The 16794-nt window shown below is 45.1% G+C and overlaps 1 protein-coding gene across 7 annotated transcripts; it reads right to left on the bottom strand.

The window, feature by feature from the left end:
- Nucleotides 1–16: 16 nt before the first annotated feature.
- Nucleotides 17–16559, bottom strand: TMEM40 (transmembrane protein 40). Of its 7 annotated transcripts, XM_017820039.1 has the most exons (15): nucleotides 15741–16559; nucleotides 11698–12661; nucleotides 11307–11361; nucleotides 7864–7920; nucleotides 7122–7261; nucleotides 6411–6564; nucleotides 4909–5016; nucleotides 4019–4072; nucleotides 3455–3490; nucleotides 2544–2576; nucleotides 2057–2122; nucleotides 1680–1751; nucleotides 1525–1599; nucleotides 776–838; nucleotides 17–315 (listed from the first exon to the last, which is right to left on the bottom strand). In XM_017820039.1, the coding sequence occupies exons 4-15, from the start codon at nucleotides 7910–7912 to the stop codon at nucleotides 296–298; spliced, it is 870 nt and encodes a 289-aa protein (XP_017675528.1). In that variant the 5' UTR covers nucleotides 7913–7920; nucleotides 11307–11361; nucleotides 11698–12661; nucleotides 15741–16559; the 3' UTR covers nucleotides 17–295. The 7 variants fall into 7 exon arrangements, with proteins under 7 accessions (XP_017675528.1, XP_017675527.1, XP_017675532.1 ...); XM_017820038.1 differs by lacking the exon at nucleotides 11698–12661; XM_017820043.1 differs by lacking the exon at nucleotides 7122–7261 and having other exon boundaries at nucleotides 11698–16559.
- Between the last annotated feature and the right edge of the window lie 235 nt (nucleotides 16560–16794).

The raw sequence follows: 16794 nt of genomic DNA, 5'->3' as shown, positions 1-16794 counted from the left end.
CAGGCAGAATCACGTGGAGAATGTGTTCATATTTAATGGAATTAAGGCAATCACGGTCTAGATGCTGGTTTGTGTTTGAGCTTTGCTGAGCCACAAACCCCTTCAGAAGCAAGAATGGGCCCTGTACCCCCGTTTCAGGTTTATTTTTGAGGGGAAAGAGTGATGTCTTTCGGTGGTTTGACATTTCAATATTTCACATTGGTCATTCAGTTTTTAGGTTCACCTCATAAAGCAGTTCTTCTAGTACTGAGAATTCAGACAGCATGGTTTGTGGAACTCTCCTGAAACGTTCCTCCTAGGCAGCTTTCCTCAGACCTGTGTCATGAAGAAAAAGACAGCTGTCAGGACTGCTGTGTTCAGATTGTCCTGTATCCATGCAGCTTTCCAGCATTCTTCATGTTTTGTGTCCATGAATATGGATAAACGTGAGCCAGGAGTCTGTTTGAAGACCCAACGTGCAAAAACTCCCCCCACTCCCTGAGTTTTATTTGAGCCATAGAATTCTTATGCAGACACTGCCAGGAGTAGTTAATACCCCATACGGGGGTATTAAAAATGTGAAAATGCTCTGCCACAGGGAAAGAGTCAAGAATAATCCATTTTCAAACCCAAGCTGTAATGAACTGTAGTAAAATATTTCTTTTTTTTTTTTTTAACTAAAGAAATAAGATTGTAAATTGTAATTTAGAGAACTTTATCTTAATACTTGACCAAACCAAAGTACCCAGGAAGGTCTAGGGAAGACACACACTGTCAGTAAAAAGAGCACTGTTACCTCTTGGCCTGAATTTGTCAATCAGAGGAACAAAGCTGTCAAGGACGCTCCGAATCCGATACACTGGTTGTGAAAACAAACACATTTACATAAAACATAAAAAACCAGGAAAATGGCAAAACCCAAATACTGACACTTGTTTAAACAAGCACTTCTGCGATACCATTAATAACAAAGTAGAAACAAGACTGATTCCTGAGAGAACCACCCCCAGCCCAGTGAAATGGTGGCACCAGGTTACAGAGGATGTTAAAAGTTCCTGGCTGGGGAGCCCAAACTGGCTGCTGTTTGCACCTCTCCTCTGCCATCCCTAGGGATTGCTAAAATGCTTATTTTTTTAGTATTCCCAGTAGCTGCTGCCATCCAGGTTCTGCTGGGAGCTGTCCTCAGTCCCAGGGGAATGGATGGCAAGCGGAGTGAGCAGAGTGAGCAGAGCATCTTATCGGGTGGATCTGGGAAGACTCGGCCTTGCTGCTAAAATTACCCGTTGTCATGGCAACACAGCATTCGGCCATTGCTGCAGAAAGAGGTGACTCAGGGTCTTGTGAGCATTGAGAAGGAAAAATGAGTCAACCTCTGCCTTCAGGGGCACCAAGGCTGCTCCTCTGCAGTCTCACTGTAACTGTGGAGGGGATGTTGGGGGATAATTCTGCGGGGAGTTATGGAATCTCAACTCCACAGCCTTGAGTAGTGGCTGTATGACCTTGTCCTAAGTGCAGGGACAGAGCTGCTGCTGTAGGGACACTTACCTAGACCAAAGTATATCCCAGTGGTTTCCAGGGAAGCAAAGGTGATTAAACCAATTCCAAGAGAAATAGTCCAATCTAAGGCAAAAAAATAAATGTTGGCTTTGTTCATTTTCCCAGAGTTCAACAATTTATCCTTCTATTGAATCTTGCCTTACCTTGGTGGTAGTAGTAGCAAACTAGTAAAGCTCCAATTGCAAAGCAAAGAATGACAAAATGAAAGAATTCATCTGAAATTGAGAAGGAAGATTAAGTCACAACTGTATCCAAGGCCATCTGGAAAGCACCTTCAGGTCCAGGGTATCAGTGAGGGAATAGTCTCATGCACTAGGACCAGCTGCACAATGGACCTGCACACAAGGTGCTGGGAGAAGCCTTGATGATTTTCATCAAGAAGTCTTGATGCACTTCAGCAAAGTACTTATGTCAGGAAAATAAAGGTTTTTTGAACCAGAGATCTTATTCTTGGACTGGACTAAGGTTCAACAGGTTAGTCATCAGTTCAATTAAAAAAAAAAAAAATTAAAAAAATTACCATCCTTCCGTATGCCCATCCACCGAACTGCCCACTGAGCGGGGGGAGTGCTCTGGTTCTCATATGCTGCAAAAAAGAAATGTCTTTTATTGCCATGGAACTCAGAAATTAAGGAGTTTGAAGTTTATTTCCCTTTTTGTATCTGAAATAGATTCTCAGAGCAGAATATGTGTAAAACTGTTTGTTCAAATAAAAGATCTGTGAGCCTTTCAGAAAGATCAAATTAGCAATTTTAAAATCACCTCAAAGAGCAAGTTTTTTCAAAAAAATTTAAAAACAAAAGTGTAACCAGATGGCTGCATTAACAATACTGAATTGTTTTAAAGCACTCTGGGTCTCTTCTGTCTCTTCTGGGACAATCCATAGTCTCAGAATTACACTGGGGGAATAAAGCTGCAGTACAAGGGAGCTTCAGTTTGATTCCTGGGTGCTTTGCACAACCACAGCTACAAGAATACAAGATAAACTTCTGTTTGCTTGTACTTACCATCTGCAATTGAATCTTCTCTTCTGGTAATCTCTGAAAAGCAATATAGTTATGTTATTTGTGATGGTAAAAATACCAATTACTACCAATAATACACAGTTGCTAAAACTGAAACTAAACCCAGGCAGAGCTGGGATCACGAGCTGCAAGTGTGTGTGACCTGAACCTGCCCAGCACAGCAGACACAGTGTCCTGCACTAGACAAACATTTTCAGTTTGGGGTATTGAACTAATCTAGAACTGAAGCAACAAAGGCTGGAGCAAGTGGTAGAGAGGCCAAACATCAACTGGAAAAGTACTGGGACCCTCTTTCTGTACTTGGCAATGTGGGGAGAATATGGCACTGCAACCTATTCTCTGCCCTGGTGTTTTGTGGAGCTCCTTGGGGACAGGTAACTCAAACACCTCCTCAAGGTGTTATGCTGCAATTTATATCTTCTCTACTGCACAGAAGAGAAGGTTAAGCAGGTGTCCCCTCAAGAAGGCCACTCCACTGGGCTGTCACTCCTAACTCATGCATGTGGCCTCAGCCTGGATGCAGGAGGAGTGGGGTCAGTAATGCAATTAAGCCATGAAGACTTCCTGCTCTGGGCTTTTTACATCCATTCTGCTGCTGCACAGCAGTGCCTGGTAAGAGGAAATCTGCCTTCCCACTGGTTGATGCAGTCCATGTAACCCTCTCATCTGGCACTGTTCTGTTGCTTGGCTTTCACCTGGCACCTCCTGCTGGGAATGCTCTGAGCTAAGGCAGGAGCTTTCTGCAACAGAATATCTGCACCATGCCCAAGTCTAACTGGACAGCAAGGGATTGACAGCCAGGGGTTATTTTTTAGTATATCAGCAGGTCAGTAAGAAGATTCTGCAGTTATAAACATCCTTTCAGCAGGAGGAGGTTACCTGGGAACGCTTACCTGAATCTCTGTAGGGAACCATCTCTGCTGGTGTGCCTAAAACATGATGCAAAGATGATATAGGTTAATACCTGCAGTCAGATAGAATCAGACTCCTGTGAGACAAATTAGATCTCCTAATGTCAATTTAAATGAGCTGCTCTTACATCTGGGCTGAGCTCAGTTTAAGACATTAGTTAAAATATTAAAGCCTTACATTTTTTACATCCATAGTTCTATAGCTATTTCTGTGTATTGACACAGCTCATTTTCTTTATCTGCACTGTCCTTCTTTTCCATCTTTCCTTTGGAAGGGAGGGAAAAGCCTCAGGAACGAGGTGGTCCTCGATGATAATCTTGTTCAACTCTAAGCACAAGGCGTGGCTGAGTGTCAGTATCAGTTCAGCTTCATCTTGTAGGAAATGTCCTTCCAACAGCCAAATTCTGCCTTGTCATGCTCCTATGTCTACACCTGTTAATATACCTTTGTTCAACAGTCAGACCAAAGAATGCATAAAATTATCCTTTTTTAGTTTATGTTGGTTGTCTCCAGTAAAAGCCAATACTGTTGCCACTTTGTCCTACCTCCGAGTAATTGGCCTTCAGTCTTCTGTCTTCCTAAATCTTCCTCATCACTGTCTGGGTAGAGAAGGTGTTTTTTCATCAGATTAAAGAAGAATGTGCCAGAAGTATCAGAAACAACAGCACTGTAGTTGTTTGCTCATAATATAATCATGTGAAGGTAAAAATCAAAGCTTTCAAATGCAAGGATTGCTACTGGTTGCTTTTGCCTCACAGCTCTCTTCAAAGCTGGCTGAATAGGTGAAACCCAACAAAATCTGAGTAACTTGTATAAAGGGGTGTAGTGAGAAAGTTCTTATTTAAAAAACATACATCAGCAGCACTGCTAATTAGCTTGAAAAAATTATTTCTAAATACAACATATTTGAAGTTAATCAGCTTTCTGTAACAAAGTAAGCCAATATCAGCATTACCACTTCCATGTTGCCTGTCACTTCATCTCTCGTTTTCCATGAATGAAATGGTCTTTAGTGGCAGCCAAAGTGACTCTTGACACACAGTTGATGTTTGCAAATAAGAAATGCTAGAGAAGTACCACAGCACTGCCAGCTACTGCCATACACTGACTATTCTTCCCCTCCTGCTATAGCTCAGGCTTCAGTCACACCATAAGCCATAGGAGGTCACAGATCTTTTATTTGGGAAGGAACCCTGCAGTAGATTTCTATGCTTCTGAAACCTCCAGCTTCCCACAAGAGTGGGAGGCAGCCACTGTTTTGCTGATGTAAAGGTACTGATGATTTTCTATGTTCTCTTTTTTGCACCATTTCCTACTTTTTTCAGAGCTCTGGAGAATTGCCTCTGAATTGCTGCACATCTGCTATGTCAATCTCTTCTGAACATGCAATCAGACTAAGTTATTTATCAGGGAAAATAAAATAAATCCTCTTTACCTTGTGTATCTTCATCCATGGATTCATGAGATGAATCTTCAGCCTTTTGTTCCTCCTGTGAAAGTACAAGATTCCTTTCCAGTCTCTTCAGGAGTTTCAACTTTTCATCTGTTTTATATATAAAGAAAAAAACATTATCAATGACTACGTTTTCTCTCTTTTACAGCGACAGATTTCACCATGCTTTATTAAGGTTCCCTGACAGGAAATCAGACCCTTAGTCTTACTTCAGCTGTATTTTTGCACACAATGAGTCATACAAAACATTACAAATCAAGCTTCGTACACACTACAGTTTAGACTTTCTTAAATGGTTGTGGTAGATGCCTAAAGTTTCATATTCTGGCCTTTAATTTACTCATAATGTCACCCCTGTGCAAATTCCCACTCCCTGAAACAACAGCAGCTGCAGCTGAACGATGCTTTAGCTGGAGAAGAGTGGCTCACCCTTCCCTGGGCTACTTGTGCCGTCACCCCGGTGGCTGCTGCGGGCTCCCTGTGCCGATGCCGCGGTTCCAGCTCCCTCTCGTGGCACAGGAGCACATCCCTCAAAGCCGGATCACCAGGGCAGGCACCTGCAGGGCGCTGAGGCGGCCCAGGCACTTTAGTGCAGGTGAATCCTTACAGCCTCACGTCCAGCTCAGGGCTGAGGGCCGGGGGTCTGAGCAGTGCTCCATTATTAGGGGCAGTATTTGGACACAGAAAGGTAGATGTAATTCCTTCCCCCTGGCTGCTCAGGCTCTCACTGCACAAGGGCAGGAGGGTCCTCCTGTGATGAACAGTCCCACCCTGACAGATGACCAACGCTGGGGGCTGTGCTCCGGGGTGGGAGGTCTTTCCCCTTCGGGAACATGTTTGATCAAGGCAGAAAAAGGAACAGGATGTCCTTAAGGATCTCCAGTTAAATTCAAGGTCATCTTAAGTGAGTGCAGCTCTGTCATCTATTAAAGACAATTAATGACTTTATGGACCCTGGGGAACTGCCCTTAGTTTCTTACTGCATAACTAGGCAAACAAGAAATGCAGTGGAATCTATTTGTATCCTGCTGCTAGATTCAGCATCCTGAGTGCCATCCTCTAGCCATTCCTTTTAGTTTTACTACATGTAAACTATTTGCAAAAATATTTTTAGTGGCTCAGGTCTGATTTCTTACCACTGTCAGAGTTCAGAGGGGTCCTGGGTGTCATCAGTCCAGCCAGATGGGAACACTGGGGCACCATGGCATGTCAGAAATTTCTCTGGCAGCATCATCCCAGGACATCCTCTCCCTAAACACACAGGGATTTTTCCCCCAGAAGAAGCCAATTCAAACTACAGTAAAATACTGTCTTTGGCTCCCATTACCACCATACATAACTGCCTTTCCTAAGCAGTACTTGTAGACATTTCAGTTGGTCACTAACAATCACTTCCAAGCACATATCAGAGTTTTCAAGCTGCTGTCAAGTGCCACTGGCACTGCAGCAACAAAATAGCTGACAGGCAGGCAGGGAGGACTCACCCTTTCCTTTGGAGCTGGGCAGCTGTCTGTATCCAGATGGATTGGATGCCTTCAGCAAGAGGTAAAGAACAGCCATTGCCCTGACTCCTTTCTTCTCTATGGCTTTCAGGCAGGCAGCACAGCCCCCAGGCAGGACATCGCAGCTGTTGAGGAGCTGAAACAAAAGTTAAGTCCTTCCAATAAAACATAACCTGGAAAAACCACACCCTGATGTACAAGTGAATGTATCTCATCCTGTCTGTGGAAATTTAACCCCCTGCCCCTACCATAGAAGTGGGAAATCAGGGACAAAGAGTAAAGCCAAAGATGGAAAGAGAATGTATACTCAGAGTAGAGCTGTCAACTGGGAACAAAAAGCATGATAGGCAATATTTAACTATTTAAAGAGCTGGAGAAATACAGCTACAGGGTCTGAAAATGGACATGCAATCTCTGCAGTGCCTTACAGCAAAATGTCACTAACAGTGGTCCCGCCTACAAAATAGTGAGCTGAACTGATCCTGAGGAACTTATACAAAGCCAGTTATTTTGCACATGGAGAGCAATGAAGTAAAAAATAGTGCCCTGAATCTCATTTATCTAAATGCCCTTTTAAACCTTTCAGCATATTTTAGCATATCAGATGACTGGACTACAAATATTCTCTCTCCAGAGTATAGTAGGAAAGTACAAAAGTATATAACAAGGATACATGTTCCTTTAGTAACTTACATTGTTCTTTTCTTCAGTATTCAGGATAGGTGGGTCAGTGGTGGCTAAACATTTTACAAGTGATTCCCAAAAGGACTGGTTCGTTTTCTCGTGATTCTCCAAGTAATTGGCATCAGCAGTAAAAACCCTCTGGAACATGTCTGGGAGAAAAAACAAGCCTATGACTGTGCAGCAGCAGAGGTGGGCTGCATGGCAGTGTTTCTGTGGTGCTCAGTGTAGGTGTGGTGACAGACTCCAGGCTCTAACATGTTGCCCAACACCAGAACACAGGAAAGAAAGTAGTGCTTTATAGTATAAAGGGTCTTGGTCTGCCAGAAAACAGTAGGAGAATATCCATACAAATAACTGATGCCCCTATGATGCCACTGTCTCAGATACATAGGGCATGTGTTTCCAAAGTATTCCTAGCTATTTAATGGGTGCTTATTCTGACCATGCTATTTTACAGACAGGCACAAAGACCCCAAGGGCTGGATACCAGGGTACTGGGATTGCTCATTAGGCATTTGATGTGCAGCAAAGTCTCCTTCGTGCACCTAAATTCCCACTATCACATGCCCAAGGCCTGACAGAAGTGTGTGGAAGAGCTGGGAATTGACTGCTGATCTCTCTTTCACAAGCCAGGGCATGGATGGAGTGTGTTTTCAGAGGAACCAGATTTCACTGACTCACGACCACACTGGCAAACACTGCTGTGGAGTGTGAATGAGCTGAAACTTTGATATTTGTGTGCTCCCCTTACCTTGCTGCTCTTCAGTAAGATCTGAGACCAGGACATTCAAGTTCTCCATTGCTGTGCCTGTTCAAAAGGGGAGAAAAAGCATATTAGAATCACATCACTGACCTTCTCTGGTTTTCTGTCTTATGTTCGATTTTCTGCAAACATGGCATGTATCTCTGGCCCTCCAGCTATTAAATCACTTCTCTGTTGCAATGGGAGTTTCACATCATGATTCATTTACCCTCCTGGGACCCAATTCTCGATTCCTCTGAGTGAGTCCTGCTGGGCTGGCCTTTGGTTATTAGGAAAGAACAAAAGTTTGATCATCATGAGTAAAACAAAAAGAAGTTGGACTTGATCATTCACGTTGTTGTTTTTTACAGCTACCAAGGTGTCTAATTAACTATTTACCACAGATGTGAGTAACTTAATAGGTCCTGTTCCATTCACAAAACAGAATGATTATTCTGTATCTTTGACATCTTAATGTATTGACCAGGGAGAACAGTTCATAGGAAAGTCCCACAAGACTTTGAATTTTTGTCTCACAGAAGACTTTGATGCTTCAACATCTGTTCTTCCCAACAAGGAAATTTCCATTAACTTCAGCTTTATGCCTACTGTGATCCAGGCATCCCACACTGATGCTTCTCCCCTCATGCAACATTTCAACTAATTCACTATTGTACTGAGATGCAGAAGATGATGCTCAGGGAGCCTGAAGCACAGTTTCTATTATGTAGGGTGCAACAGGAAAGCAGTTTATACATCCACACTTTTTCTTACAATATGATTTTTGTATCCATTCAACAAAACATTTCCAATCAAGTAGCTTAAAAACTAAGTATTTCTTTCAAATATTCCAGATGAAACCTGTTTTTTTTTCCTACAGGCACTTTCAGTTCTCTAGAGACCACCACATCAGTCAAAAAATATTCTAATACAAAACCCCAGAGAGGTCAGTTAATATCTTCAGAAGGACAGTGTAACACACAATCAAACATTCAAACAGAACAGCTTTTTAGGGTGCCAATTCTCAGAGGAAATTAGATAACAAACAGACCCCAAAGTAGCTGTAAAACCCATCTCTCCTTTGGGACCAAGGTCAAGATCCCACATTTTCAGTATGTTGGTAATTCTGGAGGCTTTCTCCTTTCCAAGGCTGCAAGTGCTCTTCAAGTGATGAGGTCCTTAGTTTGAAACTCCTTTCAGCCACTGTTTAGGCTCTAAGAAAATTACATAAACTCTTTAACCACTTCTAAAGGCTGAGCCCAAAAAACTGCTTACCTGCCTCTGAGGTGTATTGTGAGGAAACACTTTGAGATTATTTCCAATGATGAGTCCATGCAAAAGCTCTACAGTGGCAGATCATCCCTTTGCCTGACTTACATCCAGCCTTTGCTGCTGTGGCTGTGGCAGCAGCACTGTGAGCCTGTGAGCACCTGATAGGGAATGCAGGAAATGCATTTGTCCCTCTGCCAGGTCAGCAACCGCTGATGTTGAAATGCAGGAACCCAGCACACCACACACCACACCCCAGCCAGACTCGTTCTTGGCTGCACAACGAAGAGCGTCACTTCTGTGCAGTTATATATCTCCACCTATGGTTTCTGCCTTTTTCAATTTCTTTCCTGCCTTCCTATTTGCTCAGCTTAAACCTTGCAACAGTGTTTGCTTGTTTAAGTTAAATCCTTTAGGCCTCCTTCTGGACCGCAAGGTTGAAATACCAGACCTAAAGGAACAAAAGTACTTAAAATATAAACACTTCTTTTCTGACTGATGAATTCCACTTCATAAAATAATTTACAAATATCCACAGCTTTTATTGCTGAGTGAAATTAAGGAGGTTTGTCTCTGGGGTTCCTAATACCTGGTGAAGGCCACTTTCATTGGCACATTTGAGCCATGTTGCTCTTTCTGTGACATGAACACAGAAAGTGCAGCAGCTGCCCTGTGCCAGCTTTGTGTCATCCCTAAGACAAAATGAGCAGGTGGGCACTACCTGACCCGTCCCACCACACTCAAGAGCAGATTCAACATTGAGGGCAGAGAAGACACTTCACCCTCCTGTGCTGTCAGAGTGATTTACCTTAAAACTGCCCCTTTGCTGGCCCAAATGACTGGAATTTCCAGGAACAGAAACACCTTTGCCTAATGCACTTATGCATCCCGCTATGGTAAGGCCTGGATGCCACAGGAGGATTCAGGAGCAGCCAGCATCTGCTCCCATCTCCCTTTCTGTGCCTCCAGCACAGCTCAGCCCAGTCAGTCACCAAGATTTACGTAACAGAGGAAGTTGGGCACCTAATTTCTCTTAGACTATGCACAGTTAATTCCCCTGTGGCTCTTCTGGAAAGAAAATCAGATCTAAACAAAGGATAAGTATAGGTGCTTAGTTATTGTATATTTTAAAAGTGATTTAGTTGATTATACCTCATAATGACAAAAGGATGATAATATACTTACATTTCAGCCTGGCCATGAGCTCATTGGAGAATGACACAAACAACAGACCTCACCTTGCTTTCCCCAGAGTAAATCAGAATTTAATTGCAGTGAGGTCTTTTTAGCAAGTTAGAATAAAACCTGTGTGCAGAGTCAGATTTAGAAAGTGAGGCTAATAACTGCCATACACAAAAACTTTTTGCTTAGCTGCTGAAATATATCTGAAGGAAATTGCTCAATGGGATTACAAAAATGTAAATAAAGTAAAATAAGGTTGTTATGATTTCAAGACAAAACCAAGACAATCCTAAACCTTTTCCCTTTGAAACTATTTTTACCTTTCATTTTAAGTTCTATGAGGATACTGAATATTGCTTAATTTTATTTCAAACCTAAACATTAAGTCCCTCCCTGTCTTTCTATAAAACCAAACCAAACCAAACCAACTTCTTAAAGCACACCTGCAAGTCTTAGGTCATAGCAGCTGGTTCCACATGAAGATGTCCTGGAGGGCTGTGATGAAAGCTGTTTCTATCAGTGAGACAACAAAAGCTTATCCACGCTGGCTCGGTTTGAAACCATTCCTGCTCCAGTCTCCTCAGGCTGTGACACCAGTGAGGTAATTCTGCTACCCCCTCTGCTTGCCTTCCTGCTGCCAAATATAGGTGAAACGCGACACAGAAGTAGCAAAACTCAAAAGACTTCATTCTTTACAGTGTCCTTGAACACAGGCATGTGGAGAGACCCAGCATGTCCCCGCAGGGAGGGCAGCTCCCCGGGCTGGCTGGGACCGGCCCCACGGAGGGGGGAGAAGGGAGCAGGCGCAACCCACCCACTCCTTGCCACAGCTTCATCACTTCCTTCCTCTCCTGGCTTTCACAGCAAGCCCAGACACGGTGGCTGCACTGCTGCCAGCCTCACACCTGGAAACCTGGAGCAGTTTGCTCACTGCCTGTTTTCCAGCTCTGCTGGGAATGGCAGTGCTCCCAATAAGCATTTACATAAACATTCAAAATTACCTGGTTTGTATTTCTCCTTTAGCACTGTGCACTTCTCTGTGGTCACTGCAAAGCTCTGAAGGAAAGAAAACGAGCTCATCAGAAGCCAGAAGAGCTCATGCTTGTAGTCTAAGTTAAGGCAAAAAAACTCTTCCTCTCGTTCAGTGTAGGGCTTGCCATGAGGATTTCAGAGAAAAAAATATGTATATAAAATGAGGAAGCTGAGTCAAGAAGTCGCAGAGGTTACAGGGAAGTCCCGTGGCTCACCCCCACAGCACCAGAACCCTTGTACAGTGGTTTGATGCCTCGGACAGCAACCAACAACCCAACTGTGTAGCAAGAGCAAAGACACAACCCTGAAACACCTCAAGCATGACCCCAAGAAGCTCCTAAACCCTTCCCAAGCACTCACCTGCAAGGCTGTGCGGTGGTTCAGGATCCCAGGGGCAGAGATCCCAGTGCCAGCCCTGGCTTGTGGTGGCGGGTGGGTGGGAAGGCATCGGGGCTGGTGCTGGGGCCTCACGTGGCCACCCCTGACTCACAGGGTGAGCAGTGGCAGCTCCGCAGCGTCCTCTGGCCACTGCCAGTTGCACTCCAGGCGTGTTCTCATGTCCCTGAACTCTGGGGAAGGCACCAAGGCCCAATCCCGCCAGTATGAGGGAGAGGAGCTGGGCAGCTCCCAGCCTGCCTCAGGCACCAATGGGCTCAGCTGCCCTGACTAGTCAGGACCCCTCACCCCCGCCATGGCTGCTCCAGCACAGCCCCTGTTTGGGCTGGAGGGCCAGGCCTGCTTGTTTGGCTTCTCTGGGACATGAGGATGACACTGGAGATGCAGGGATCCCACTCTGAGGAGAAGGGCCCTGGGCTCCCATAAAGCTGAGCAGTGGCACCATGACAGGGGTTCAGAAGCCCAGGCATGCTGCCCTCCTGCCCAGGGCATCCCCAGGCTCAGGGAGGGAGGCACAAGTGGAATGTCTGATAGGGAAGGGAAACATGCCCTCCCTCCCACCTCCAGCAGCCAAAGAGAGGGTGCTGAAAACACAAAGCCTCTGCTTGGCTCTACTCATCCCATACCCACAGTAAGCTCATCAGTGCTCCCCTCCCAGCCCTTCTCAGTCATCTCTAACTCACATCACTCCTTCAGCACAATTTTCACTAGAGCCACCCCAGGGCTGTTTAGAGGAGCTGCTCCTTCACTGGCACATGATGGTTTCTGACCCAGCCAGCCTTCAGCAGAAGGCCACAAGAGTAGCAGAGCCCCCTGGTGCACGAGAGCCAAAACAGGCAGCACGATGCTAGTCACCCGAAAATGTGTGTGAGGAGCGACAGCAGCATCACAGGAAACTCCCAGGCACAGGATTCCAGTAGCACAGTGCCTATTGATTACACAAGGTGTGGCTGTGTTAAGTCATTTGTCACATTAAGGTAACGGTTTCACCCTGGTGTAGTTGGTGCCCCAGGAGGGGTGTGTGGGGCAGGCTGTACACCCTCCCTCTGCCCTCCTCACTTCTTCATCTACTGATGCTTCTGGAGAGCCTGGGACACAGGTAAAGTCAGTCATACTTCCTGTAGTACACGTACATAGATTTTTCTTTACCAGTTTGTTTGGGGTTTTGTTGGGGGTTTTTATATTTTTTTAGAGGAAGGATTGGGTTTTGGGGTTAAGTCGTTTCACTAGTTTTCTACAAGTGCTTTTGTTCAAGTGCCTTGTCTCACCTACCCTGCCATATTTAATTACATATAACATTTAACACTTAAAAAAGCTAATACTCTGCACCTACTTCTGCTGGGAAGAATATTATCTCATTAATTATAATGTTTTATCATGTATTACATGTGTTTATTTGGCCCTTATTTGGGAACTGTCCTCTGAGAGAGTTAGCAGAATGGTGATTTATTCTTTGTATGCTGGGAAAATTGCTTCCAGGAGGGGTTTAGAGAGGTGAGACACATGCAGAGCAGCTCTTAGCTTGACACTAATTGAGTACAGCGTGTGTGCGGATTTGTCACATGGGCAGGTTGCATGAGAAATGTAGAAATACTTCTAAGTGAGTGTAGGAGAGGCCCAGGGATGGTACATAGAGCAGTAATTGCTCCTTTAGTCATCACATTTCTGACAGATTAAAACATTCCCAAGACATCTCTTGCCCTACCCTTTTATCCAATGGGTTGGTTAAATTAGTCCCTTCTGTGCACTTACTTAGTTGCTACTTATTTTCCTTTAAATAAAGTCTGCTTCAACAACTGTTGTGAGACTACAAAGCACAGGTAACTGAGGGGGGATTATGCCTCACAGTCAGCTGCATTTTGCAGGCTACAGCTAATTTACAGCTACCTTTTCACTTTTAAACTCTGAAACTTTTGAGAAGGAAAAAGCAAGAAGCAGTAAGTACAACCCATTCCCTCACTTTCCAGACCATCACCCAACTAGTAACACCCTGAACACCCTGTTATGCTGAGATCATGAGAAGGCAGCTGTTTACCTCTGGCAGAGAGAAAGCCTGAGGTTTAGCCATGAAAGCTTTTGTAGAACCATATGGGAGAGTGGAACATAACATTGCACCCTACTTAGATCTTCTGGAATTTTTTTTCTCATTCTGTACTCTTCTGTGGAATTACTTGTCATAATAAATAATTCACTATATTAGTATTTCAAATTAACACAGTAAAATTTTAGCTAAAGCCTGTTAAATTTAAGAACTAGGCCTGTCTGAACAGGCTAAATCAACAGAAACTGTAGGCCAGGATGTATCACTCACTCCCTGGATGGTTATTGACCTCCTCAGGTTCTGTTGTCAACCGGTCCTGAGGCTAAAGAATGAGTGATTCCAGTACTGAGACAAGCACAAGATCCCCTCCTGAACAGCTGTGGGTAATGATGGTAATGTTCCCTCATTAGGGGAGCTCCCCTTTGTTATGGGTCAGCTCACAAATCGCTCTGTGGGCTGGGGCTCTGCAGGAGGGAGGGGGTTGTCCAGCCTCTGGGGCAGTGGCTGCTGCTCCTAATTTAGCTAAAATGGCAGTTTTCCAGTTAAAGGGCGGCTGCTGAAACCCAGGGCCATCAGTGGGATGGATAGTGCAGCCCCAGCACAAAGCATAAGTCCATAAAGGGCAGGTAATATTTAGTCCCACAGTACCTTAACAATATTCCTGAACCTCATGCTAATGACTGAGTTTCCAAGGTAGACCAAGACCGACCCAGCCTTTCTCCTCTCCCTCAACACCATTTTCTCCTGTCCCACCAGCTGCCTCAGCACTTTCCAGCTCTGGCACCTCACTCTGTGAGGATGCCTTTCCCACAGCAGAGCCAGGGCTCTGGCCTTCTTATGCTCCTTGGAGGAGGCAAAAACAAAGGCTGAAAACCAATCCCAGTTGTGCACTTGCTACAACCTGAGCCAGGGTGCAGGAAATACAGGCAGAAGCGGGGAACAGTGAGGTGCAGCCAGCCACAGGCTTGAGCCAAGTGCTGCAGCAAGCACAAGGATCAAGAGCTCTGAGGACAATCTTCCCAAAGGACTGCTTCTAGGAGCAATCAGCAAAAAAACCTGCACAAAATCAGGATCTCTCCTCTTCCTTGTTCTCCCAGTTCCCTGGGGTCCCTTCACATCTCCATTTTTTCTGGTCTAGCAATAGGGCTGGAAGTGCCTTGTGGAGGCAGAGCCACAGGCAGGGGACCACACGTGCTCCCTGGGAAGCAAAAGGAGCAGGAGGGACAATTCCCTGCTTCAGCTGATCCTCTTGATAAAGCTTCTTTCCTCAGCCCTTCTAAGCACACAGGCAACGCCAAGGATTTCGATATTTAATCCTCACATTTTGTGGAATGGGTTTGGTCCTAGAACCCATTTTGTAACCCTGTTGGCAAGGCAAGGCAGGCTGAGACCTGTCCTCGCACTGCTTTCTCACCGATGCGCCTGCTGGGAGACGGTAAGGCCAGGAAGCAGAAAAGTTACTGGGTAGTGAAGCACATGTGGGGTTACCTGTTGGCACAGCAGGGCTGGGGCTGGGCCAGCAGCTCCGTGCTGCACTGACACACCTGGCTGGAACATCCCCCAGCCAAGGCGAACCTCGAACCTGCCACAGGTGTGACTGAAGCCGACAAGACTCCAAGTCTGATCTATCCATTGTTTCCCCAGGATGTTATTGTCAAACTTTTGCTTCAGGATATCCCCAGTGAGAATCCTCCCCCTTCCCAAAAAGAGGGTTCTGTCAACTACTGGCTTTTTGTTTCTGTGATACAAAGTGAAAACGCACGGACTGTGTCAGACTGCACAGGGAGAGAGGGATGGGGAAGGTGAGCTGACACTCTAAAGCTAAATATGCTCTAGGACCAAGTCCCAGGTCCTCAGGCTCTGCAGAGCTCAGAGCAGTACTGCTGGCAGCTTCTGGAAACTGGACACAGAAATCTCAGTGAATGTGGAGACCTCCCATACCCTGTGACCTCCCCAGCTCACTGACCTGGGGATCAGCAGCAATCCCAAGCAGGCAAGGCCAATCTTCTCTTTGGGAGACAACTACTCGAGTGACTCCCACTGCTGTCAGTGCCTTAGTACCAGGATGCAAGCAGACACCATCTTCTGGGATCTTTAAAATTCAGCTTTGTCAAGTTATTAGGGTCAAAGTGCAGCTCTCCCTCAACACAGCTGTGTCCTAACACATTCTGCTCTCGAGATCACCTCAGCTCACTGAATGATTATCAGCTTCAATCACCTGCAACATAAATGGGATGAAGGTACATTTGACTTTAAAGTCGTTTCTTAAAATCAAGACTCTGCTCTTAGTAGGCACAGAGAGAGCCCAAAGGTTATTTATTAGAACTATTTAAGTCTGATCCAATCCATTCATCTTAAAATATGTGCTCTGGAACGGAGACTACAACCTTGGAGGGCTATGCAAAGCTTGAATTCAAGCTCTATCTCCCTCTTCTGCTGACACCACAAAAATGGTGATGCCAACCTCATCTCCTGCCCGAGATCAAAATGCTACTGCTCATTCCCCAATCATGGAACCTCAAATGGGGACTGCCCAACTGTTCCAGTCACTCCATGAGGCCTGGCTGCCTGTCCAGCAGGCAGTGAGCATGACAAGCCCCCTATTTGCCATCTGAGTGAGAAACTTTCTCAACCTACAGATTGGCTCAGGCTCTGTAGGTCCATTCTGGCACCTTTGTAAGGGGCTTCAAACTGCTTCCTCTGCAGTTCAGGCTCTGGGAAAAGGTCTCAGACCACCAAAATATCTCAGATACCAATAATCAGAGCTGTGGGGGTGCCCAAGCACCCGTATCTCTCAGGACATGCTCTGAGCACACAGAGCATGTTGCCATCTCCTGCTACATTAAGTGTGAGGTGGGGATAACAGCAGCACTAACACGACACATAAATCAGTCTTCTAAATTAGAATACACAAATCCACTCCAGAAAAGTTTAATGTGGGTTCCTGGGGCATCATATTCTGAAAAAAAAAAAAAAAAGCCAAAATACAGTACAAAGAAAAAAAGGCAAACAGAATTCCC

Source organism: Lepidothrix coronata, unplaced genomic scaffold, assembly GCF_001604755.1.
Source record: "Lepidothrix coronata isolate B3197 unplaced genomic scaffold, Lepidothrix_coronata-1.0 Scaffold78, whole genome shotgun sequence".
NCBI lineage: Eukaryota > Metazoa > Chordata > Aves > Passeriformes > Pipridae > Lepidothrix > Lepidothrix coronata.
This window is presented reverse-complemented; position numbering and strand designations above follow the sequence as displayed.

Excerpts from the sequence above, each read along its gene's own strand:
- TMEM40 (XM_017820037.1), bottom strand. The coding sequence starts at position 11,385 with ATGAGCTCGTTTTCTTTCCTTCAGAGCTTTGCAGTGACCACAGAGAAG. Across the intron at positions 3,491-4,018 it reads TGAAGGCCAATTACTCGGAG|GCACACCAGCAGAGATGGTT; the intron begins GTAGGACAAAGT and ends ATCATGTTTTAG. Across the intron at positions 2,577-3,454 it reads GGTTCCCTACAGAGATTCAG|AGATTACCAGAAGAGAAGAT; the intron begins GTAAGCGTTCCC and ends ATTGCTTTTCAG.